The 25,639-nt window shown below is 44.5% G+C and overlaps 1 protein-coding gene across 3 annotated transcripts in view; it reads right to left on the reverse strand.

Annotated features, from left to right (window-relative positions):
• The window catches only part of SLC23A2 (solute carrier family 23 member 2), a 119,500-nt gene that overhangs the window by 24,937 nt on the left and 68,924 nt on the right, over positions 1-25,639 (reverse strand). For 2 of the 3 annotated variants that reach the window (XM_044279264.1, XM_044279265.1), the window contains exons 4-10: positions 19,260-19,376; positions 16,320-16,477; positions 15,349-15,437; positions 9,357-9,428; positions 7,339-7,391; positions 6,857-7,038; positions 4,824-4,944 (exon numbers count right to left, since the gene is read on the reverse strand). In XM_044279264.1, coding sequence (XP_044135199.1) covers positions 4,824-4,944; positions 6,857-7,038; positions 7,339-7,391; positions 9,357-9,428; positions 15,349-15,437; positions 16,320-16,477; positions 19,260-19,376 — 792 coding nt within the window. The remainder of the gene's footprint in view (positions 1-4,823; positions 4,945-6,856; positions 7,039-7,338; positions 7,392-9,356; positions 9,429-15,348; positions 15,438-16,319; positions 16,478-19,259; positions 19,377-25,639) is intronic. The other variant, XM_044279266.1, reaches the window with a different exon arrangement.

Raw genomic sequence — 25,639 nt, forward strand, 5'->3', positions numbered from 1 at the left:
CTGAACGCATCCAGACCTAATTCGTCACACTCATGTGTAGGAGGCCTGATAGTTGTCCTGTGGACAGATTCTCCCACATGAGCTGTGGATCTCTGCTGCTCCTCCAGAGTGACCATGGGCCTCTTGGTTGCTTCTCTAATTTGTGCTCTCCTAGCCTGGGTTGTCAGTTTAGGTGGACGGCCATGTGTTTGTAGTTTGGGATATTTTTTTATAATGTAACCCTGCTTTACACTTCTTCACAACCTTATCCCTGACCTGTCTGGTGTCCTCCTTGGTTTTCATGATGCTCTTTGATCACTGATGTTCTCTAACAAGTCTCTGAGGCCTTCACAGGACAGCTGTAGGTATACTAAGAATAAATTACACACAGGTGGACTCTATTGACTAATTAGGTGACTTCTGAAGGCAATTGGTCCCACTGGATTTTATTTAGGGGTATCAGAGTACAGGGGTCTGAATACAAATGCACACCACTTTTCAGATCTGAATGTATTAAACATTTTGAAAACCATGCATCATTTTCTTTTCACTTGACATATACTGTACTTGGTATGTTAAGAAGAAGATCCAGCTTCCAAACAACATGTAAATGCTCTAATAAAAAAGGTGCTAAAACATGTACATCATGTCTGGATTTTAGCACCTTTTTCATTAAAGCATTTTCATGTTGTTTGGAAGCTGGATCTCCTTCTTCACTTATATTTCTACTATCGCTGAGTTCCTGGCGAATATCCGTGCTTCCATTTCAACCTGGGACCAGGCGAGCCTCGACAATTGCTTTTCTTGGAGTACTTGGTATGTTGGCCTATCACATAAAATCTCAATAAAATACACTTAAAGGGGTTTTGCCATCACAGACAATGGGGGCATATCGCTAGGATATGCTCTCATTGTCTGATAGGTGCAGGTCACACCTCTGAGACCTGTACCTACACGGAGAACGGAGCAGGGGAAAGTGGTGGAGGGCGCAGCCGCCCTCTATTCATTTCTATGGGGCCGCTGCAAATAGTCGAGCACTGGCCCCTTAGAAATGAATGGGAGCGGGGGCCGCGCTCCGATTCACTTGGATGGGAACAGCGGAAAGCAGCGCTTGGTGGTGGTCAGATGCTGGGAAACCCGGGGTCCTCCAGCCACAGCTCTCCCCACTCCGTTCTAGGAGCAGGTCCCAAAGGTCAACAATGGGGGGCATATCCTAGCGATATGCCCCCATTGTCTGTGATGGTAATACCCCTTTAAGTTTGCGGTTGTAATGTGAAAAAAAAATGGAAAAGTTCAAGGGGTAGGAATACTTTTTCAAGGCACTATAGGTGTCCTGTGATCTAACAAGCCTGGTCATATGCAGGATCATCTGTATTAGATTACAAGCCTTATGTTACCCCTTACCAACGCATCCACCCTTTATTTCTCAGACTACTAACGCGGTGGAACTATAATGGCTGCAGACGTGGCAAGGTACACAACCATGTGCTGGATCCACCATACGATGAGAGCCATTATACAGTATTTTTACTGCAGGTTTACGCTATCCAACCATGACCACATGATTTGACTAACGTTGCGAAAAGACCTTATATAATGGTCAGCCAAAATATCCTTAATGAACTCAACACAAGTTTTTGTCAAGGGTGTTTTTACCACCAAAAAAATAAAATAAAAAAAGACATAGAACCTGAATGTGGTTTTTATGTTGTTGTTGTTTTTCTGGCATTTTAATCCTTACAGAGAAGATGTAAAAATGGCAGAAAAAAGACAGAACTTTGACTTGAGACGCAAAAAAAGCCACCTAACAAAAACGCTGGTTGGAAATAAAGGCATGTATCTTCTGCATGACTTTCAGCTAATATCGTGAGGTTTCTACTGCAAATAATGTCACTAAATCTGCAAAAGTGCACAAAAACGCTACTAAAATTCTATGTGCGACAGCATGCTAAGACCTTACACATGACTGTACTTTTTATTTCTGCAAACCGCGGATCCACAAAATACGGGTACAAGCCGTGTGCATGTCACATTTTTGGACGGCCCAACAGTAGAAATGCCTATTCACGTCCACAAAACGGACAAGAATAGGACATATTCTATAATTTGTGGGATGGACATATGGATGCCGACAGCACTTTCTGCAGACCCGTAGAAATGAATGGGTTCATGTCAAAACTGCAAAAAATAAATATAAGAAAAAATGCTAATCAGACACAGCCCAAAATATGGTCATGTCCATGAGGCCTAAAGGGGTTGTCCAGGATTTTAAAAAAATATGGAGAGCACCTTAAATCGGCGTGAGGAATATTATAGGCCAGGCAATGCCCCTCTGGAATTCTAGCAAAAAGGTAAGCAAAGGAGCACTTGGCAAGCTCTGCCTCTAATGCCACCAGATGTAAGGTAGATATCCTATATGTCAGTGTTTTACAAATTGCCTAGGCCTTGAGACATGACTTGGATAATAATTAAGCCAGTAACTCATCTGCAGACAACTGTTTAGGGGTGATTGCCCTTCATTAGTGCAGAGCAGAGAGTATTGGCTTAACTGGGTGAGAGGCCTCATTCAGGGTTTGGAGGGGTACCATCTCTCCTTATGAAGAGTGTCTTAATCGGCATGAGGATTCTGCATGGCCTATTCGACTCTTAAAGCACTCTCCGTAAGGAGAGCTAGTACCCTCCAAATCCTGACTTAAGCCTCTCACCCAGTTAAACCAGTACTCTGACCTCTGCACTGATGAGGGGTAATCACCCTGAAACAGTTGTCTGCAGATGAGATGCTGGCTTAACTATTATCCAAGTCATGTCTCAAGGCCTGTTTAAAAGGTTGAACATTGACGTACAGGATAGTTGCCTTACATCTGGTGGCATTAGAGGCAGAGCTTGTTAAGACCTCATTTGCATACATATGTTGGAATGTGAAACGTTTAAAAAATAATAGTCACATGTTTAATCCCCTGCAGCACCAGCACTGACACCCCAATCACTGGCCTAACTACTGATCATAGCATGCATGGCACAAGATCATGGAGGCCAGTGATTGGCTACAGAACGAGTAAACAAGGACCACCACAACTGGGGCTGTATGGGATCATACAGGTGAGTATTGGTTATAATTTATGCATATAGCAAAGTAAAAAAAAAAATATATAAAAAAAACAACAGACATTGACAAAGCCTGACCGCCCCATCAACATGCTTGTTTGGCTCAGCTGAATTTCAGTCGGGCACGGGAAAATGTAACGGCATAGTGGGAGGCACAGCTGCTGGGGCAACCATCGGATGTCTAATGTGTTTCGCACACGGGTCCCATTAATCACAATAGGAACCAGGTAGGATACTTGATGGGTGTCGAACGGTTGCCTCAGCAACAGTGATGCCCGGCGTGTACCTCTGCACGTATGCCTGGACAACCCCTTTAAAGAGGCTCTAATCAAATTAATTGCTGAGGGAGCGCTTTTACGTACTGTGTAATATAATCACTTGCTGTTTCTGCTGCTCTGAGCGGCTAATATGAGATAACGGATTAACCCCACAGCCATGTCCTACGCTTCAGATTGTGACTCCCAGCTGTTTTTGTTCCAGAGGATCCGATTTGGCGCACAGCATCCCTTTAGACAACTGTGTATCTGACTGTAAATAATGCTTATGTTTCTTAGCACAAATTATTGAAAAAATCTGAAACTCCCTAAGGGTACTTTCACACTAGCGCTTTTCTTTTCCAGCACTGAGTTACGTCCTAGGGGCTCTATACCGGAAAAGAACTGATCAGTTTATCCCCATGCATTCTGAATGGAGAGTAATCCGTTCAGGATGCATCAGGAGGTCTTCAGTTCAGTCTTTTTGACTGATCAGGACAGAGATAAAACCGCAGCATGCTACAGTTTTATCTCCAGCCTAAAAAACTGAAGACTTGCCTGAATGCCGGATCCAGATTTTTTTTTCATAGGAATGTATTAGTGCCGGATGCGGCATTCAAAATACCAGAATGCTGGATCCGTCCTTCCGGTCTGTGCATGCGCAGACTGAAAAAGAAAAAAGGTGAAAATAATGCTGGATCCGTTTTTCCGGATGACACTGGAAAGACGGATCCGGTATTGAAATGCATTTTTTTGACTGATCAGGCATTTTTCAGACTAATCAGGATCCTGATCAGTCTTACAAATGGCATCAGTTGGCATACGTTTTGCCGGATCCGTCAGGCAGTTCCGTCAACGGAACTGCTTGCCGAATCACACTGCCGTAAGTGTGAAAGTAGCCTAAGGGTGAGTTCACATCACCGCTTTATATTTCCGTTGATCTGCTCCGTTAGGGTACGGCTACACTGATTATGGCCAGGATCGCAGGGGCATCGCGGTGTAGTGGTGAGCCCTTAGAAATGAATGGAATTGCAGCGAGTTTCATTTGTGCCGCAACTGCGATCCCGAATTGCCCAAAAAATAATAATACAACTTTGCTGGATTTTCTGTGATTCAGGGGTCGCAGTCGGGCACATGCGCAACTCATGTTGTAACCCTATTCATTTCTAGGAGATCACCGGTACACTGCGATGCCCCTGCGATCCTGGCCATGACCAGTGTTGCCGTACCCTTACAGGAGCGGAACAACAAGAATAGCGGGAGTGCCGGAATTGGCACACAACTGAAATGAACGAAGCTGAACAGACTCCATTGACTACAATGGAGTTTGTTCAGTTTCCGTTTGGGATCCCAATTTTTTTTTTTTTACTGGACCAAAAAGTCCTGAACGGAGCCTCCAACGCAGATGTGAACAAACCCTAACCCATATGAAGCCCTCCACAAATGATCACCCATTCAGGTCAGATACACCAAGCTGTAACATACTGGAAACATTTTAAACAGCTGTAACTTGTAAGCCGTCCAACCCTTCTTAGACTTGTATATGGGAAGCGGCAGCTTGACGTTCCTGGCGTATTGGGAGAAAAGAAGGACCAGGAAAATGGTGCTGAAAGAAGAAGAAAACCATTGTTGTCATGTCCATGGACAGGCATAGGGATTCACAAGTTGCGGGGCTTTGTTGCCCTTCTGTAATATTACTTTGCCTTGGTAAGTCAATAAAGGAACTGAAGAGAGCATGTATTTTAACCTACAATGTGAATATTAGTCATTTTCCTTATTCTTTGGCACAAGGATCAGCTTCATCATATAATAAGAATATTATACCGGTGAATGTGCAAAAACAAAATAAATGACATTTAGTCACAGGATTACAATGTACATTTGAATGTCATTCTGTATGCATTAGGATTAATCCTGATGGCAGTGGATATTATTTTACTGACATTTATTGAACTGTTGCTTCCAAGTATCTTATATAACCACCTAGTACAGTGATGGCTAACCTCCGGCACTCCAGCTGTGGTGAAACTACAACTCCCAGCATGCTCCACTCACTTAGAACAGCCAAGCAAGTGTACATCTTGGGAGTCGTAGTTCTAGCACAGCTGGAGTGCCGGAGGTTAGCCATCACAGGCCTAGTAGATTGCATCAGCAGAACCTGGGGCTGAGACTTGTTACATAAATGTTACATAAAAAAGGAGAACTTCAGATTCCACCCTTCAGAGAAGAACCTATGACCAGCAAGCCCCTGTCGGCGGACTTCAGGAATTCCCACCCCCAAAAAAACGGTTTTTAACCAACCAGAGGCAAAGGAGGATGCCACGTGCCTTGTGGATCCTGCTACGGATCACAAGGCAAGCCATTGTTCTGTGCCTTCATCTAAAAAAAAAAATTGATATATAACAATAGTATAGGTGTCCGCAGTGTGAAAATAAGTATTAGCATATACATTGAGTATATGGACCCTTTAAAATATAACTTTTATTAATTAAAGTTAAAAGAGAATTAATCACCCTATGATATCTGGGTGACTTCAATGAGTGCATAAGGACAAAGATATCGCCTAGCTACCACCGTGAATGGTGAATTTGATGCAGTATAAATAGTACAAAATCCACATAGGCACTTATGACATTGGCTATGGCATGGACTGGGGGAAGGCGAGGGGCACTTAGATGGGTGCTAGGGAATATCTCTTCCTGTACCAGCCCTAAATTAGCCTTTGCCCAGGGATAATCCCTGATGGTGGGATTTCCCTGTCCCCGTACCTGCCCTGTCTGGCCCTGTACAACCCTAGATGTTGGGAAGAAAGAAAACAATGATGTAACAATACACTCTATGCTAATACTCATTGTCCTGTGCCTGCTGAGACCTTGGGGTCTCTTTAGTGAGGTCTTTATGAAAAGGGGTTTATCGGTTCCCAATGGTTTGATGCAAGGCCCAATCCTCCCACAGCAAGTGCAGTCTTACTGAAAGTAAACATACCGTTCCCCCTTCACCTGGACCATGCGTCAACACCCAGAACAGATCCTCAATATCCGACAGGGTGCCACAGTCAGGCAGAATGCACAATGTAGAGGAAAGTAAAGCCATACACATCAGATGTACATCAACTGAGCCGTACTGTGTATGTGTAACCCTGAATTCTGATGTTGGGGAAGATGATGATAGGGCAGGTTGGTTACAACTGCATGCGCATTTCTTTATCAGGGAGATAACCTATTGCCAGAGCAGTCTGAAAGTCTCCCCTCTCCCCATTCACTACACATGCATGCTTGGCTAAGTAGAGCATGCAGATGTATAACAGGACCAGGAGACAGTTGGCTGACAACTATCTCATCTATCTCATGAGTGTGGCCAGCTTTAGTCTGGAACATCCCATACGACTAAAATTACTTCATTATTTGCAATTCATTAAGCACATAGTGTGGCACAAGACAGCCATGATCACACAACCTTATGCATTTTGAACTATAGTGTTTTTAATCAGTTGCTTGAAATGCGTGATATCTACTTACAGCATCGCAATGCCCCAGTGTTTGCCAGCTCTCTCCCCGGCAGCCTGGAACCCAGATAGGCCGATAAGAGACACAGTAGGAGTTATCGTCAGAGGTCCTATGTATTTCAACAAGGCTCCAGGAAGACCAAGGAAGCCAATGACCACTTCTATGAGTGAAGACATGATAATGGCACCTTGTATCTATAAAATAATGTGAACAATAGTTACACGCAGGATGAATAATGTCTATATCTAACAGGTAAGTCCTATAAAGACACAGAGATTGTATTACAAAATGTCAAAAACTGTCTGAAACCAAGCGTAAGATTGGCTAGTAGTGTTACGTGCAGAAGAAATGCTGCCTACAATACCAGATATTAACCTATATTAACATTTCACTCACAAGTCACATAGACATCTAATATTAAGGGCGGTCACATGTCAATGGGAAACAATTGAAATGGTACTGCAGTACTGCTAATAATAGGTCAAGTATGTTACCTCGCGTATCCTCGGGTGCCATATGTGCTCTGTTCCATTAGAAAAAGACATATCTACAGAAAGCAAAGAAATTCAATCAAGATCTCACAGGACTGAAAAAACAACCGTCATCATGTCCGCTTACACATGGATATATGGAAGTTGCCTTCAGACAAACCGTAAGATGCACAGCTCATTGTCCCTGATGGAAGAGCTGAAATAATGAATGAACCTCCTCACCCCATCTCAAACTACTGATAATCACATGAACAAGTACTACAAAATTGTGGCTTAAAGGGGTTGTCCCATGAAAAATATTCTACAGTTTTCAAACGATAACCTGGATCTGAATACTTTTCTAATTGTATGTAATTAAAAATATAGTATAGCCACTGAGTTATTCAATAAAATGAATCTGTATAGTGCCACCTGCTGTTTGTTTTTTATTATTTCTTTGACCTGCTCACTGTGATGGCCGCACATGCTCAGTTTCATCCTTAATCTGCCTCCTGAGCTGTGATAGAGAGAGCTGAGACACGCCCCCTGAGCTGCAGCAGAAAAGACACTCCCCCTGAGCTGTCAGCTTGATATAAAGCTAGCAGAGCAATGAATGGGAGATCTCTGGATCCATGTGAGGTACAGGGCTGGTTCTAGCTTTGTTAGAAACAGATTGTCATGTACTGTATGATGTCTGATTTTCATTTTTTACATTAATTATGGGATAACCTTTACAGGAGTTCTCCAGAATTTTTTTTTTGCAAGTGCCCCCACCCTGCCTCCGTAAACAGAAGATTCATACTTACCTACTTCCCGATGCTCTGGTCCTTCACACTGACTCCTGCGTTGCAATGTTCTGGTTCCCGCAGCATGGGCATAGTCACGTGGCTACAAGCAGCACATCAACACTCAAGCCAGTCATTGGCTGCAGCGGAACATGTGACCATGCCTATGCTATGGCGGATTTAAATACCGCGAGGGGACCAGAGCGGCAGGGAGCAGGTATGTATAAATCTTTTCATTGAGGCAGGTTAAGGGCACTTTAAAAAAAAAATAATAATAATTATTAGATATAGAGATATATATATATATATATATATATATATATATATATATATATATATTGTTATTTTTATTTTATTTTTTTCCACAGACAACCCCTTTAAAAGGGGCATTCCAATCTGGAGAGAATTGGCACATCAAATGGATATGCTATAAATGTCCGATAGGTGTGGGTCTCACTCCCATCTCAAGAACTGGGTCCCTTTGTGTATGAAGAGCAAGCTCAGCTTTCTCAATTTACTGCTATGGGACCTCCAAAAATAGCTCTCCATTTGTAACTGGGGCCCAATTATGAGATAGGAGTAGGTTCCAGAGGTGGAACCCTAACCTATCAGACATTTATGGAATAGCCTATAGATATGCCGTAAATGTCCAGATGGGAACCCCTTTAAGATGCCCATACACATCAGAGTAATAACAGCCTAATCTAGGGACCAGATGACCATCTAATGTGTAGGGGTGTCCCGAATTTCCATGTACAGCAGATGCCAGGGAAGAGAAGGAGCTTCTTGCCCTAAGGCCTCATGCACACGACCGTTGTTCGGGTCCGCATCTGAGCCGCAGTTTTTGCAGCTCGGATGCGGACCCATTCATTTCAATGGGGCTGCAAAAGATGCAGACAGCACTCCGTGTGCTGTCGCCATCTGTTGCACCATTCTGCGGCCCGCAAAAAAAAAAAAATATAGCATGTCCTATTCTTGTCCGTTTTGCAGACAAGAATAGGCATTTCTACAATGGGCTGGGCTTTCTGTTCTGCAAATTGCGGAAGGCACACTGGCAGCTTCCGATTTTTGCGGATCCGCGGAACAGTCGTGTGCATGAGGCCTAAGGGTACATAAGTTGCTGTCAGGGGTCTGCCAGAGGCTTACTCCCCAAAAGTGCTTGTCTGGGCTGATTGGGCCTGTGCTGGAGGGGGCACCTATAGGAGCAGTTGAAGAGTTTTCGGCTGACAGGTATCTAATGGGTATGGTCAGCCTTACCGCAGAATAATGTATTTTCGGAGGTTGCATTATTCGCCAGCAATCTGGTTTCACAAGTATGGGCTTCATATCCTGTTGGGTGGAGGTTTATACGTCAATTATATTTTGCTAAATTCAGCCAAAATTTTTGATAACAAGTTAACCCCCCTGCCACCCCCACCCCAATAGAGCTGCATCTAAAGGGTCAATTTTCCTTCATCAGGTGAAATGATTGTTGGTGCCAACACCTAAATTGTCATCTCTGGGCAGCAGGTCGTCCTGTATGAAGATGAGCGATGGCAGTAGCGATCACTCATCCGCTCACTGTGGAGATGATCGCTGCATGTAAATTCCATCCAAACAATTGCGTGCTCCATCCAGGCCGTGTAAACTGGCTTGAAGGCATCTAATTCAGTCCTCCATTAGTCTGTCTCTGGCTACTCCGAGCCAATCCGCAAAATTTTCCCCCTCGCAGCATTACCTAAAACATATATTTCCATATACATGTCTCTTCAATGAGAGAACGGTAAGAATAATACAACCTCGAGGTCAACTAGAATTTTCAGAATTATGAAAAATTTCATTTGACACAAAAATGCTTCTCAAGAACAAAGGAACAATGATCCCGTCATGTGTCTTGTGCACCAACAAGGGGTGCTCTAAACCTAAAATTCTTCTAACACAAAAGCCCAAAAGGAAAATGCGTAAAATCCAAAAACGGACACAGCTTCCTACGTTTGAGAAAGTTAAAGAGGTCTGTGACCAAAACTGTACGGACAACTGCTAGAAACTGGGATAAGTGGAGTAACGGCAGAGTAATAAGGAGAACCTCACTAAGGACACTGAAAGATTAGAGCTCAGGGCCATCTACAGATAGAAGGTTCACAATGTGAAAAAACGGTTGCAGTGCAACACGTGGTTTGATCCGACATGTTTACTGTTTGGATCAAATGACGTCTGTGTTGTTTCTGGTGCTTGCCACATGCAGAGAGCAAGTCGAGCACAAAGATCTTTACTCTGCTCCGTCATGTCCACATCCAAAGGATTTCAGCTAAAAAAAAATTCACATAAAAACACTCGGCCTACTGGAAATTTCCATTCGAAAGATTCCCAGGGATGGCTCTTAGTAACTTCTGATCTTTGCCCTTTTTCCACGAACCACATGTCTTTTATCTATGATGAGGGAGGATACGGAAGGCTACATGAGATATGATTTACATCACTGGCCAAACTATCCTTTTATTACCAGTCACTGAAATTCCCTCATTCACCCCAAACCCTACTCTAGTAACACTGCTGCTACGGCGGCTACGCTACAGTCAAATTCAGGGGGCTACGTGGTGATACGTGTCACATGGCCAAAGATCGCAATGTAGTGCTGCCTGCAACGCAGCTAGTGAAAGGGAAAAGATTTGCGTAGCAGCCCATACGTTTCCACGCCCCGAAAGCTGCTAGAAATTCAGCAGGTCTGGACAATTGTAACTGTCGGGACAATTTGACTAGGTGCGATACAGGCAATGTCACAAGTGGTGCAGCCAAAGTTGCCATTTAGCCCCCAGCCTTATAATGATTAAACAGAACCAACATTACGAACCAGCAGATTATTTTGTGATGTATGTTTCTGCTGTACGGCAGTGTCTGGATGTGGACTTCAGTTCTGGAGACGTTACAGTCAGGTCCATAAATATTGGGACAGCGACACAATTCTAACATTTTTGGCTCTATACACCACCACAATGGATTTTAAATGAAACTAACAAGATGTGCTTTACCTGCAGACTCTCAGCTTTAATTTGAGGGCATTTACATCCAAATCAGGTGAACGGTGTAGGAATTACAACAGTTTGCATATGTGCCTCCCACTTGTTAAGGGACCAAAAGTAATGGGACAGAATAATAATCATAAATCAAACTTTCACTTTTTAATACTCTGTTGCAAATCCTTTGCAGTCAATTACAGACTGAAGTCTGGACCGCATAGACATCACCAGACACTGGGTTTCTATCCTGGTGATGCTCTGCCAGGCCTCTACTGCAAGTGAAATGCATGCTCAATCGCATTCAGGTCAGGTGATTGACTTGGCCATTGCATAACATTCCACTTCTTTCCCTTAAAAAACTCTTTGGTTTCTTTTGCAGTATGCTTTGGGTCATTGTCCATCTGCACTGTGAAGCGCCGTCCAATGAGTTCTGAAGCATTTGGCTCAATATGAGCAGATAATATTGCCCGAAACACTTCAGCATTCATCCTGCTGCTTTTGTCAGCAGTCACATCATCAATGAATACAAGAGAACCAGTTCCATTGGCAGCCATACATGCCCACGCCATGACACTACCACCACGATGATTCACTGATGAGGTGGTATGCTTAGGATCATGAGCAGTTCCTTTCCTTCTCCATACTCTTCTCTTCCCATCACTCTGGTACAAGTTGATCTTGGTCTCATCTGTCCATAGGATGTTGTTCCAGAACGGTGAAGGCTTTTTTAGATGTCATTTGGCAAACTCTAATCTGACCTGTTTTTGAGGCTCACCGATGGTTTACATCTTGTGGTGAACCCTCTGTATTCACTCTGGTGAAGTCTTCTGTTGATTGTTGACTTTGGCACACATACACCTACCTCCTGGAGAGTGTTCTTGATCTGGCCAACTGTTGTGAAGGGCGTTTTCTTCACCAGGGAAAGAATTCTTCGGTCTTCCACCACAGTTGTTTTCCGTGGTCTTCTGGGTCTTTTGGTGTTGCTGAGCTTACCGATGCGCTCCTTCTTTATAAGAATGTTCCAAACAGTTGTTTATCTCTCTTGAGAGTTGACAGCAGCAGATTCCAAATGCAAATATCACACTTGAAATGAACGCTGGACCTTTTATCTGCTCATTGTAATTGGGACAATGAGGGAATAACACACACCTGGCCATGGAACAGCTGAGAAGCCAATTGTCCCATTACTTTTGGTCACTTAACAAGTGGGAGGCACATATGCAAACTGTTGTAATTCCTACACTGTTCACCTGATTTGGATGCAAATACCCTCACATTAAAGCTGACAGTCTGCAGTTGAAGCAGTATTTTGTTTGTTTCATTTCACATGCATTGTGGTGGTGTATAGAGCAAAAAATTTTAGAATTGTGTCAATGTCCCAATATTTATGGACCTGACTGTACCTATAAAAAAAAAAAAAAAAAAAAAAAACACAACAGGAGGTCCGAGACAAAAACATGAATTTTAAGATTAATCATGCCATCTGTCACCAGATTTGCACCAACTGTCTGACCTGTTACATGTGCGCTTGTCAGCTAACGGCATCTGTGTTGGTCCCATGTTCATATGTGCCCGCATTGCTGAGAAAAATCATGTTTTAATATATGCAAATGAGCCTCTAGGAGCAACGGGGGCGTTGCCGTTACTTCTAAAGGATCTGCTCTTTCTGACAACTGCCGCACCCACTGCACTTTGATTGACAGGACCAGGTGCGATTACGTTTTCACTGCCTGGCCCTTTCAATTAAGGTACAGAGGGCACGGCAGTTGCAGAGAGTGCAGAGCCTCTAGGTGTAATGGCAACGCCCCTGTTGCTCTTAGAGGCTCATTTGCATATACTAAAACATCATTTTCCTCAGCAATGCGGGCACATATGAACATGGGACCACCACAGATGTCTTCAGCTGCCAAGCGCACATGTAACAGGTCAGCCAGCGTCATAGGGACAAATCTGCTGACAGATGCCCTTTAAGTACTTCTAATCAAGTGCTAATTAATTTCTTAATGCATCTTTATAGCAGATAAGTTTTGTAGATATGGAGCTCCAAATCCCCTATACACGTCACCATGAATAAGCAGTCCTATACGTGGGTAGCATGTGCTAGAGCAGGAGAAGCTGAGCAGATTGATGTATAGTTTTACAGGAAAAGATTCAGTACAACTTGTATTTTATTCAATTAAATCTCTGCTCTTTCTATATGTAGGAGTCCAGTGACTGTCATACAGTGGATGTCGTCAGCTACTATTAAAGGGAATATGTCAACACAATCTTGGTCTATACATGAGTAATACTGCAGACACGGAGTCCAGATTGCTACCCCCTGTTACCCCACTCTGTCCCCTCACTGCAGGAGACTGGTTTATGGACAATCTATAGAGCCCATCTCCTGCAGTGAAGGCTTCAGGAACAAAGGGGAGATTGGGACATCAAAGGCGGCACTGCTGGAAGGAGACACACCAGGTATCTTTAGAAATCAACGCTTTATTGTGCAACTTACAACACGTTTCAGAACCGGACTGTTTCCTTCGTCGGGTGAAACACACGGTACTCAAGAGATCAGCGGGGGTCTCATCATTCGGACCCCCACTGATCAAAACCAGTATGTAAAGTTTTTTAAAAGTCAGTGACAGTAAGAGAACTGATAAACAGAATATTGTGGCTTGTTACACTGTTTTATGGGTAGGATATTGTCTGTTCGCACCATGCATATAGCTGAATAGTAAAGATGAAGGGTTAATCACAAGATCTTACTTGGTAGAAGGCGCCTTCCATCACTTTAAGGCTACTTTCACACTAGCGTTCATAGGTCCGTTCGTGAGCTCCGTTTGAAGGAGCTCACGAGCGGACCCGAACGCCTCCGTCCAGCCCTGATGCAGTCTGAATGGAGGGGATCCGCTCAGACTGCATCAGTCTGGCGGCGTTCAGCCTCCGCTCCGCTCGCCTCCGCACGGACAGGCGGACAGCTGAACGCTGCTTGCAGCGTTCAGCTGTCCGCCTGGCCGTGCGGAGGCGAGCGGATCCGTTCAGACTTACAATGTAAGTCAATGGGAACGGATCCGCTTGAAGATGTCACCATATGGCTCAATCTTCAAGCGGATCCGTCCCCCATTGACTTTACATTGAAAGTCTGAACGGATCCGCTCAGGCTACTTTCACACTTAGAATTTTTTCTAAGTTATTAATGCAGACGGATCCGTACTGAACGGAGCCTCAGTCTGCATTAATATGATCGGATCCATTCAGAATGGATCCGATCGAACGCTAGTGTGAAAGTAGCCTAACATGGTACAAAACAGATGTTTTGAATATGTACGGGAAAGTTACAATTACTGCTACGACTAAGAACGTGTTACACGTTTATAACATGCGAGCAGGTTTTTCACCGTCACTGACCGTTCCAAAGGAGTTTTAAATACAAAGAAACAAAGCGTGATCTTCTATCGATATATTATTTTCAGTAGATTACGTCCTGGCTGCGGTTGGGTGGTGAAACGCATAGGATTCGTGATTTCATGACCAATGGGTGCCGATCTGATGTTGATGACCTATCCTAAAGAAAAACCATCAACATCAGAATCTCGGACAACCCCTGCTTTGACGTTAGGAAGCAGTAGGTGACCTGCTTGATGGAAAACTAGTTGTTATCAGGTAAGGTACAGTATGTGTTATCTGGAGGTATATAGAAAGACTGGTCAATCGCTTTAAGAACATAAGGGTAATGCCAAGGGCAAAGAGCAGAAAAATATTCATACATCTCTCACACTAAAGGAAACCTATCCTAAGACAATTAGCACAGTGGTGGCTAATTAGTAGTGACGGAGAGACATGTAAAACCTACACCAATATTAAACTAAAAGGGTTGTCAGCTTCTGGCATCAACTTTGCCTATGAGGAACAAGTCCTTCCATGACCCGCTATGGTTTTCTGAGCCTCCTGAGAACGTGACCTCCAGTTATTGCAGTTTTACTTCCCTGACTCTGTGGTTTCCAGTTCAATCTCCGCTAAATTCCTTTTCCCCATCTGGTTAAACCCAAAGGCTCCAGTGTCAGAGATTATATACATTCTTCTCTTCACAAAGGTGCCCCCTACTCCCTGGGGAGAAATGGATTAACGCGCTGCCAGCAAGGAAAATAATCCCAGGAGAGTCTCATGCCAGTTCTTTCAAGTGCTCTGCCCTCCTAGCTAGATGCCCATGCAGAAACACAAAGAGCGGCAGCAGGGAGTGACAAGGAGTTGCAATATCGGTTATTTACCTGTAGTATTACATTTCCACTTCTCAAGGGATAGGATGGCACGAGCCGGAGCAAGGAAAGCAAACGCACTGGCCTGGAACAAGGGTAACCTGCAGAAAATGCAAACGCAAGTTATTTGTGTGGCCCTCACAAGTTATACCTACAGGTGGTTGTGACAATTGTGCTTTAAGGTATGGATCATGTTGGCATAGCTGAAATGGTGTCTGTAGACCTTGTGCTACCAGAGATAGACACACTCACGAGGCAGACCTGGGGGCCTCTATTAGGTTTTGGCTGCAATATAAAACCCATCTACTCAATGTGGGCTAACAGGATGTCCATGAGAGCACCCCTTTGGTCTCTGAGGGGTTAAATGGTCAGGAACAAAGCTATCCACAATTCCAGCTGTCGCAGCAGACTGTCAGCTGCAATATACCTTCCCTTTGCCATATAATGGAATAGCACCAGCACCATAAATAGAGGTCACATAACCTAAAATGGTCTGATGGTTAGAACAAGTGAGGGGAACCATTACCTGGCTAGGGTCTAACCGCTGGGACCCTCACGAACGGGGGTCCTGTGTCTCCTGTCTGAATGCAGCGATGGTTTAGAACAAGCACATTTAAAGTCTAGGAGACTGCCGGAGATAGAGCACGGCCCTCCACCATCTCCAGCAGTCCCATAGAGATAAATGGATGTGCACCCTCAATTCATACATCAAATTCACTTTCCGTTCTTTGACGTATGTATCACAAAGCCAGAATGCTCAGCTTTGACACAAACATTTTTGGGAATATCTGTGATTTGTGTATTTGCTACAAAGTAAAAAAAAAACTTGGTGAACATCCATATTTGCCAGGGCTGTAGGCACTAAATAAAGAATAACGAGGAAGCAGAGGGAAGAAAGACCCTTCTCGAGGACTGGCACCTGCCAGAATTCAGCCACGTCACTGTTCTTCATTAGAAAATAAGTGTCATAGTAAAACTCTCACCTGCACCCAAAAGTTGTCTGAAGCAAAGTAGTGATTCCTACACAGAAGAAAATGGTCCCAATGAGTTGACTGGTAGCCCACTGGTCAAAGCCAACGCACATGGCTTCTGCAAGCAGGAAGGGCACGGCTACTGTCCCGCTGAAGCATGTCAGGTAGTGCTAGGGAAAATAACAAGGGTAGAGCTATTAGCATGACACATGGTAAGCACACATGGATATCTTAGGCCAGGGTCACAGTGCAAAATGCATGTTGGAAAAACCCAACGTGGAATCTGCTGTAGACATCAGACGCCGACCTTTGGATTTATGCTGCAGATTTGCTGTAAATCTGACAGGGGTTTTCTGGGATGATGGCTGTATCCTCAGGATAGGCCGCCACTATCTGATCAGCTTGACCCCCCCCCCTTCCCGATCAGCTGTCTTATAGAAGACCTGGCACCTATGGGAGCAGTCCTTCCACTCCAGCCAATACACAACCAATGGAGCTGGGTACCTCCAGTGCCACACATCTCATCCTAGAAAATTTGGAAAAGTTATCGGGCAACCCCAACCTATTGGGAAATGGAGGCCTCCCTTATGTCACAATGGGATCCGACTCCATTCTTGCCTCTGCATATTAAGATCATGAAAGGAAACCTTATACAGCCATGCGTATGAGCTCGAGCGCCATGTCTACAGGTTAAGCAGAGGTAGACCTTAAGATAACATCGTGCATTACTGAAAGCACAAGGAACTTTGCTGCTGATAACCCAGGTCTCCGACCTCACCTGTCATCACACTGTTAGGACCATAAGAAGTAGGGGAGCGGCCTAGTAATGACGAGATTATGGCAGTCAGTGATCTGGTTACATGCCGCTGGCATACACCTGTGGTAGTATGTGTGCAATATGGGGCAGGTCACACACAGACGTTGTGAAACAAGATTTCACAACCTATACAATTCCCTATCAGCTTTCCTTCACTTTGCTTCGTCTTCCTTGTAATCACTAAGAGAAAATCCAGCGAGAATGCATTAATCTAGAGGAGTACTCTCTTTTCTTGACATAGCGTCTCAGGAGATTTTATTACAGGTCTCAAGATCACTGCATGCAGTCATTCAATCCTTGTTTAGTTCATGGACACATGGCTCGTTACAGTACAATTATCAGAGCCCTCACGTGTTCAGGCGGCAGATATCTCTCCCGATCCTCCCAAGTATATGTATGCTTGCCCGAGCATGCATGTCAAGTGAATCTCCATCTCCAGCCTGGATGCAAGATGAGGTACGGCCTCCAGCCTGGATGCAAGATGAGGTACGGCCTCCAGCCTGGATGCAAGATGAGGTACGGCCTCCAGCCTGGATGCAAGATGAGGTACGGCCTCCAGCCTGGATGCAAGATGAGGTACGGCCTCCAGCCTGGATGCAAGATGAGGTACGGCCTCCAGCCTGGATGCAAGATGAGGTACGGCCTCCAGCCTGGATGCAAGATAAGATACGGTTGGGCATGGAGGCATACAGGTTCTGTATGGTATCCTGTAGCACATTTGCCCACAGATGTTACAGCTGGGCCTGTAGAACCTGCTCCAGCGTCCCAGCTTGGTCCCACTGTGGCTCCATTCTGCGCTCTTTCCAGTCCTCAATGTGTAAATTTTCGGATGGGGTCATGTGCACTGCTGCAGCCACTCACTAGCCTCAACAGTAACATGATGTGTCCAAGTGGCCTATGACCCAGCAGTGATTTGAAACTTGGGAAACGGCACTGCTGAGACCAGTGAATGGCTGCGGTGCTAACAATGACCCAGTCACGCCAGGGAGCAGTACGGGGGGGCAGAACAGGGCCTCAACACTGGAACAAAGAAGCCAAAGGAGCATTTTTTACTGGTACAACACTGTCCAGGGCCCAATTAAAATAGAGTTTATGGCTGGAATACTCCTTTAAGGCAGCATTATAATCAGGATGCTCTTTGTCCAGTAGCAGGAAAAAATAGCTGCAGGAAATTAATATATTACCTGCCATTGTCCTGCAGACTACAGCCTGCTGTGCTACAGGGAGTCATACTGATAACACCGATCTACTATGTACTATATTAGGTAGGTTCATCTCAGGGAAAGAGGCCGGTTGGTAAGTCATACAGACACCTAATATTCTGCAGACTCAGTACAGACGGACAGGAATAATCTGGTAAAGATGATGCGGTCAGTCCTGAAGGTGTATGACTGGCCTGCTCCACACGGACATGTATCTCAGCCCCGCTTTGTCAGTCACATCAGGATTCGTTTTCCCGATGCAATGGCTCCAGGGGCGATTAATCTGAGAGCTGGTAGACCTCTTCAGAGCAGAGCGGTGCACAGCGGTACTATATGCACCGATACCTTGTTTGACAAGATAAAGATGATAGCGTCGTGATGAGCTTCAATATTACTCAGGCTCTCAAAATGTTCATCCAGGAAACTGAAGGACATGCCTCACATACAGATATAAAGGAGATAACACAGTGGCCGACAGCTTGCTCTCCTGACTTCGACACACGCATTTAGTTTGGCCGAGTGCGTAGGAGTTGTCAATGGAAAGAGAGGAGAAAGCCGCTGACAGACTCTTCTGGTGAGAGAACAAAAGGAACGGGTAGAAATATTCTTCTCCCCCAACCCCAAAGTCATCTGTCGGGGAGGGTCGGGAGCTCCCCATACACAGTGGGGTGCAAAGGAAAGCTGACTTAGTTGCCCATAGCAACCAATTAGATTGATCCTTTCATTTCCCAAAGGAGCTCTGAAAAATGAAAGGTGGAATCTGATTGGTTGTTATGGGAACCTAAGCCAGTTTTCCTTTGCACCAGTTGTGATAAATCTACCCCAGTCTCTCTGCCATGTTCCGCCGACGACACGATAATGCATATAGGGGGCCTTTAGCTCTGAGGACTTAGTACTAGAAAGTAATAGAAATAACCAGCACAGAGAGCATACCTGTAATCCTAGGAAGATACAGAGGTACCAGGGAGGCACGTCCTCCACTGTATAGATCATGTCCATCCGCTGGCGGTCTAGGCTTCCAGTGCTGTCCAGGGTCTCTGACAAAGAGCTCTGCAACATACAAGTAGATGTGATGAGGACATGTCCAGGACGTAGTGGTGGGCTATGGATATTCTGCTGATAGACACATATAAAAACGTTATTTTACATGGCACGCACTGTTACTGGAGGATGTGGCATTGGCTTGCTCAGCCGTGTACTGATGCCTTCCTCGTGTTTGACATTGGCGCACCCCAAACAACCTTGTCTGACAAGATGAAGACATTCTGTTCTGATAACATGATTTCCAGACTGCCCTGACACACTTCCTTCACAAGAAATGCACGCTGAAAATGAGAATGGAGTTCAAACTGTGAAAGCCCTCTACCCTCACAAAAACGTATTCGCCCTGTGCCCTGCTCCTGGCACGCAGCCAGGCGTTTCCCCTGCACAACCAATGTACTACATGACGTTTAAATGACTGTGTAATACATGGTGGGCTCAAGTCCGCCAGAACAGGAGATGCACCTACAGAGCGGCTCTCCATTATGCTCAGAGGGGGGTCCCAAGCGGGAGACCCCCCACACTCAATGTCATCTATCCCTAACAGGGCCTGTCTTCATAAGAAAACCCCTTTAACAACAAACACAGTCCATCATTTACTGTACATCTTAAAAGCAAAATGGACAATTCCCAAAGTAATTGACCCTAGGAGCACATACAGTGTGAAGCCCAGATCTGAAAGAGAGGGGGCTTTCATGTATAAATTCAGCCTTGACATTTTACGTGCCTGCAAACTGTACGTGGTGATCACATGGGTAGTCACAACAGATGTCACCATGACTTTAGATGACATCTTACCATAGGAGGATATTACAGTAGAAGATATTTCCTTGCAGACCTGGAATGAAGGTGGAGGGCAGCGCATGTGCCCATGCGAAACCGCCATAGCAGTGCCAAGAAAGAAGGCACTTCTTCGTAAGAAAGAGGTAACAGTGACCATAAAGCCCATAGTCATAGAGTGAAAGAAAAAAAATGTTCCTGCAGCGCCACCACAAGGAGGGAAAAGAGGCATTACACAATTGCCTTTGAAATCAAGAGGACAGGTTCTCCAGGGTAGGAGACGCTCCAGTCTGGCCAAGAGATGAAGGTCCTCCTACTGTATTAAAATCTGAATTCCCTAATGATGTATATGAAAATGGGTTTTCTAAACTGGACAACCCCTTTAAAGGCCATTATTACCATTATGCAGTAGATCAGTGAACATACTTATGAGGTATGCTAACTTACCACTTATCTATATCTTTAAAGCTATCATTTTGGAGAAAAATAAATCTATAGTAAGAACTGGGTTCAGAGCCGAGAGGAGGTCATTTTTGCCCCCAGCTCTGAAATTTCCCACAACACAATTTCTGAGCTGCAAATCTAGGGACTGTCATGGCCCAGGACAACCCAAACAACCACGTGTGGTCCAGACGGCTCTGCCAGCATCACAACTGCCTGTACACCAGATACAATACTGCCAACAGCACCTTCCCCAATTTACATTTTAAATGAAAAAAACTAACTCTTTAAAAATACCAAAAAGCAATACTATTCCTTTACCCTTTTCTTAAAGGGGACCTGTAACCTCTCCTGACAAAATACTTGCATTCCCCATGAAATAATAATTCTGGAGCATCCATTCTTATGACTCTATGCTGTGTCATTCCTTTACTATTCCTGCTAGAAACTATGAATTTCTAGCAGCTTGCAATAAAGGTCCAGATGGTTGTTACCTGTTGGGGGGGGGGGGGGTGTCCCTTTACAGTCTGACACTTGCAGCACTGATTTGATAAAGTCAGACTGAGCAGGGACACAACCCCAACAGGTAACAACTATCTGGACCTTCACTGCAAACTGCTGGTAATTAAAGGGGTTACCTGAGACTATAAAAAGCTCCCTCACACTGAATATACTTACCTGGTCCTGCTCTGCCGCTTCTCCCCGTGTGGGGAGGGGAGCAGCCAAATGCAGACGGGGAGCCAGGTAAGTATAATCAATGTGAGGGGCCCAGCATATGGGGGAGCTTTTTATAGTCTCGGAAATCCCCTTTAATATATAACTTCGAGTAGGAATAATAAAGGAATGGCGCATCACAGAGGCATAAGAATAGAGGCTCCAGAATGGTTATTACATGGGAAACGCCAGTAGATCCTAAAACAGACCTGTCTGGAGAGGTTATAGGTCCTCTTTAATTAAACAGTAGCATTTGGACATCTCTATGCACCCAACAAGAAGTCCCAGAATCCTCCAGGTCACGGAACAGTTTCTGTGTAAAGTTCTCAGACCCATTTAAAAGAGGATTAAGGGAAAATTTTTGGGCTCACATGCATCTCATGTATTAATACATAAACAGCGATTGGACATCTGCCTAACTAAGACAGTGACCTTAAACTTTGCAATCTGGTCAAAGACTGGGCAGATTAAAACAATACTTCTGTCTGCCAAATTGAGCGGACATTTGCCAGATTTGAAATGTGCACTAAATCCCGTATTATGTGGATCAGGTGGTTTCAGACACAGCATGGAAATGTAATCTCTAAAGAATTCTAAGACACAAAATGCAAGGCTTCACCTCGTGGATGAAAGGGACAACCTACGGGGTCATGTTCTCGGGACGAATGCAGAATCATACAAAGATATACAGACGGGAAAAAGGGGGTTCTGCCATGGCACTTCGGTCTCCGTTCAAAGTGTCAGTTCCAGTACCAGAGACGGCAGGGGACAGCCGATTGGTGGGAGTGCAGGGGTTAGGACCACCACTGATCAGGGCAGTACAATAACCTGGAAAACACCTTTAACCTCAACTTAAGAGTTTCTGAGATCTTTTTACCCATGACCTGTCCTCTTGATAAGTCCTCAGTATCCGATTGGTGGGGGTCCGAAACCTAGGACCCCCGCTAATCAGTGTTTAAGAAGGCACTGGTGCCACGGCCTCCTCTCAGCTCACCAAGCACAGTGCTGTATATTGGATACTGGTTGTGCCTGGTACTGCCACTCAACCTCATTCACTTCAATGCCATGTGACTAGGGATGAGCGAACTTTTGTTTCAAGTTCAGCGTACAAGGTCCCGGTTATCTAAGAATTCCGTTACGGATTCCGCTACCACGGACCATAACTTATGGTCCGTGGTAGCAGAATCCATAATGGAATTCACTGCATCATAGATCACAGAACAGCGGTCAGTCCGGGAAATACGGCCGTCACACGGACCACTGCATGTAAGCAGCCTACGACTACATCTATGCACATCTTTATCAGAAAACAAACGTGTTCCAACATCTAGAAAGACACACTGAAAACGCATTGCAGACTAGATCCTAGTAATTCACCATAAGAATGAGCTGAGCCACTTATCTACACTCAGAATTAATATTGCAGATATGAACAGGATTACGATATTTTTCACAGTATAAGGGCATCCACCACCAGTTCCATACGCCTGTCCGACAAAAACGTGTGCCAGTCCACCGATGAAGCACTGGAGCGGGAACGCGTTAATGAAAAACTCTGAAATCAATCCAACAATCTGGAGGGACAAAGAAACACAAAGCCCTGCCATATGTGAAGAAAACTGGAAAATCACTACTATCCTCAAGGCAGAAGACTGAGAACAATCTATTCCTAGGAAGCTGAGGGACAGTCTTAATGAAATGTAATGCAAAAACACAAAGTAAAAAATATGGAGAACAATCGGCCTGATGAAAGCTGAATAATGGCTGTGCATTAGCTTCCTGAGAAGGGTACAGGACAGGCAGAAGGCCTTTCCAGGCCACAGCACGAGGAGGTGAAATGGGCAGACTTGGCAGAATGGCTTGAAATCTTGAATTGGGAGCTAGAGACAGACGGCCATTAATTAAAGCCATGTGACTGACAGGACACAGATGTGGGAATGAAAAATACTAAGTTTGAAAAAATTGTGAATGCAGCAATTGCTCCTTTACATGAAGGGTCATCATGAGTAGGTCTCAGAACCAGAAGTCCCTCATCCAAGCATTGAAAAGGCATCTTTATGTCAAAGAATCTGGTGGCTCTGTGAGGCTTCCAGGTTATGAGAGGTAAGTTCCCTGAGGCCATAACTCTGAACAAGGCGAGTAAACTTTCTGGCCTACTGACATCTACCGTAACCTGCTGACCCTTCAGGAGCACTGGGGGTGGGAGATTTATCTCTGACAATGCGCTATGCAGAGGTCTTCACTTGAAAGGAAGCTGCTCCCCGTTTTGCTCATTTTACCTTTTAGGCAACTTTCAACATCTGCATTGTGCAGTCCTTTTTTGACATCCGGCACAGATCTGAAAACTGCAACACAACGCTTCAGTTTTGTCCCCTTTCATTGTCATCGGGGGAAAAAAACTGAACAAACCGAAACAGAGTGCATCGGAATTTTTGTGTCTGGCATGGGAAACTGAAAAAGCCAAAATTTAAAAACACCAAAAACCAATGGTGCCAGAACAGTTTTTTTTTTTTCATATATGAAAAAAAAATGATCCGGCGCCAATTGAGTTACAATGGTTTTAGTGCTGGTTCCGGTTTCTTCATTTTCAATATAACTGGATCCATTCTGAAAAGATGCAGCTGGTTGTAGTATTCCAATGGAAGTGTTCTGCTGTGGTTTTGAGATCCCCAGATGATGTGAAAGTAGCCTTAGAAAACCGGCTCCACTTCTACGGCAATGATAACTGGCCCAAGGGTATGGGGGAGTAGGAAGAGATAACTGATGGCGGAACAACCAAAAACCCACGGCCGGCTGCATTGCTACAGTTATTTTTTCAAGGTTGTCCATGCCCTAACTTACGCATGACAGCCTCAGTGTGAAATGTTATCATTCACAGCCAGAAATAAAAACCAATGCTGTCAAGTGTAGCCGATAAAACTCCTTATAAACAAACTGGGGGGCAGAGAAGTGATGCCTTGTGGGAAGGAAAGACAGATGCCCACGAACATAAGGAATATCACAGAGAGAAGAGGATGACTGAAAGTGACAGCACTGTAGGGTAGCTGCTTGATGGAAATCAAACTGATTACTCAAGATGTGTTACACCTTGGGCACCTACTCTGGCCCATGCAGTGACCATTTGGTCAGGGGGCTCTGTGGACATTTATTCCCGGCTTGATAGGTTAAATGTTTCCATCTGAAGAAGTTGCAATAGGCATGTTACACATGGTTTGCGTTCTGGGGGAATAATGTTTCTCCTTGTAGGGACCAAGTTGGCTCAGAGAATCTTTTAGACCACTCAAGGCTCCCTGGGACAATAGGTATGCAAAGTAGCTCACCTCCAGGAATAGGGTGCCACCTGATAAACCTTTTAACAGGCCTTGCAACATGACCAAACCAGAAGCTTTTTTTTTTTTTTTTTTTTTTAAATATCATTTTTATTGAAATAGATAAGTCATATCTAATCACAACATCATGTCAGCATATCGTATTGTTGGACACCACAATAAAGTAACACTGTACCTATTATATCATGTTCACAATATATTTGTTACATAGCTTGGGATCATGCGTGTTCACTGAATGGTGTACATATTTTATATCCTCTACAATACACTTCTTCATGCTACCCAATATCGCTCCAGCATTTTCATGACTATCCATTTTTAATTTCCATAAAGTCTTATCCCCCAACTTCAATCTAACAGGCCCCAACTGACCCTCCCCCCTCCCGACGCTCACATCCAGGTCTGCTGCATATTTTAATACCTTCTCTAATGTACTTGATTCTGGGCTACCCTCTTCTCTTCAGTCTACCTGCAACGACCCTAGGGTATTCATTAGTCTTCTTTTCAGATACCACTCCGAACCTGTGAATGGTTGCATAGTTTCCAACACCTCTGCATTACTTAGGGCTACTCTTATAAATGGTTCCCATCTCCTAAAGAAAGCATTGACCCATTTCCCCTTGAATTGTTCTGCCTCCGTTCTTTCAAGCAGGAAGCACGCCTTGGTATGTAGAAAGACTTCCTCCATTGAGGGCGTTTTGGGCTGGAGCCATTCCCTAAACAGACACCTCTTAGCTGCTAACAGTAGTAAGTGCACCAGCGGGGTCACCTTTTGTCCCTCGGGAGCCACCTGGAATATCAAAAGTTCCGGAATAAACGGGATTTCCACTTTCAGGTGGTTTTTAATTTGGAGGGTGACCTTCTTCCAGAATGTTTCCGTTTCCGGACATGCCCATATACCGTGGTATAGATCTGTACCGATTTCATGGCATTTTGGACATTTTATGATTCTGTCCGTTTGAGACGTCCGAGGGGCAAAATGAAAACCATAAATAGCTCTGTGCATCA

Source organism: Bufo gargarizans, chromosome 2, assembly GCF_014858855.1.
Source record: "Bufo gargarizans isolate SCDJY-AF-19 chromosome 2, ASM1485885v1, whole genome shotgun sequence".
In the NCBI taxonomy this organism is placed as follows: Eukaryota; Metazoa; Chordata; class Amphibia; order Anura; family Bufonidae; genus Bufo; species Bufo gargarizans.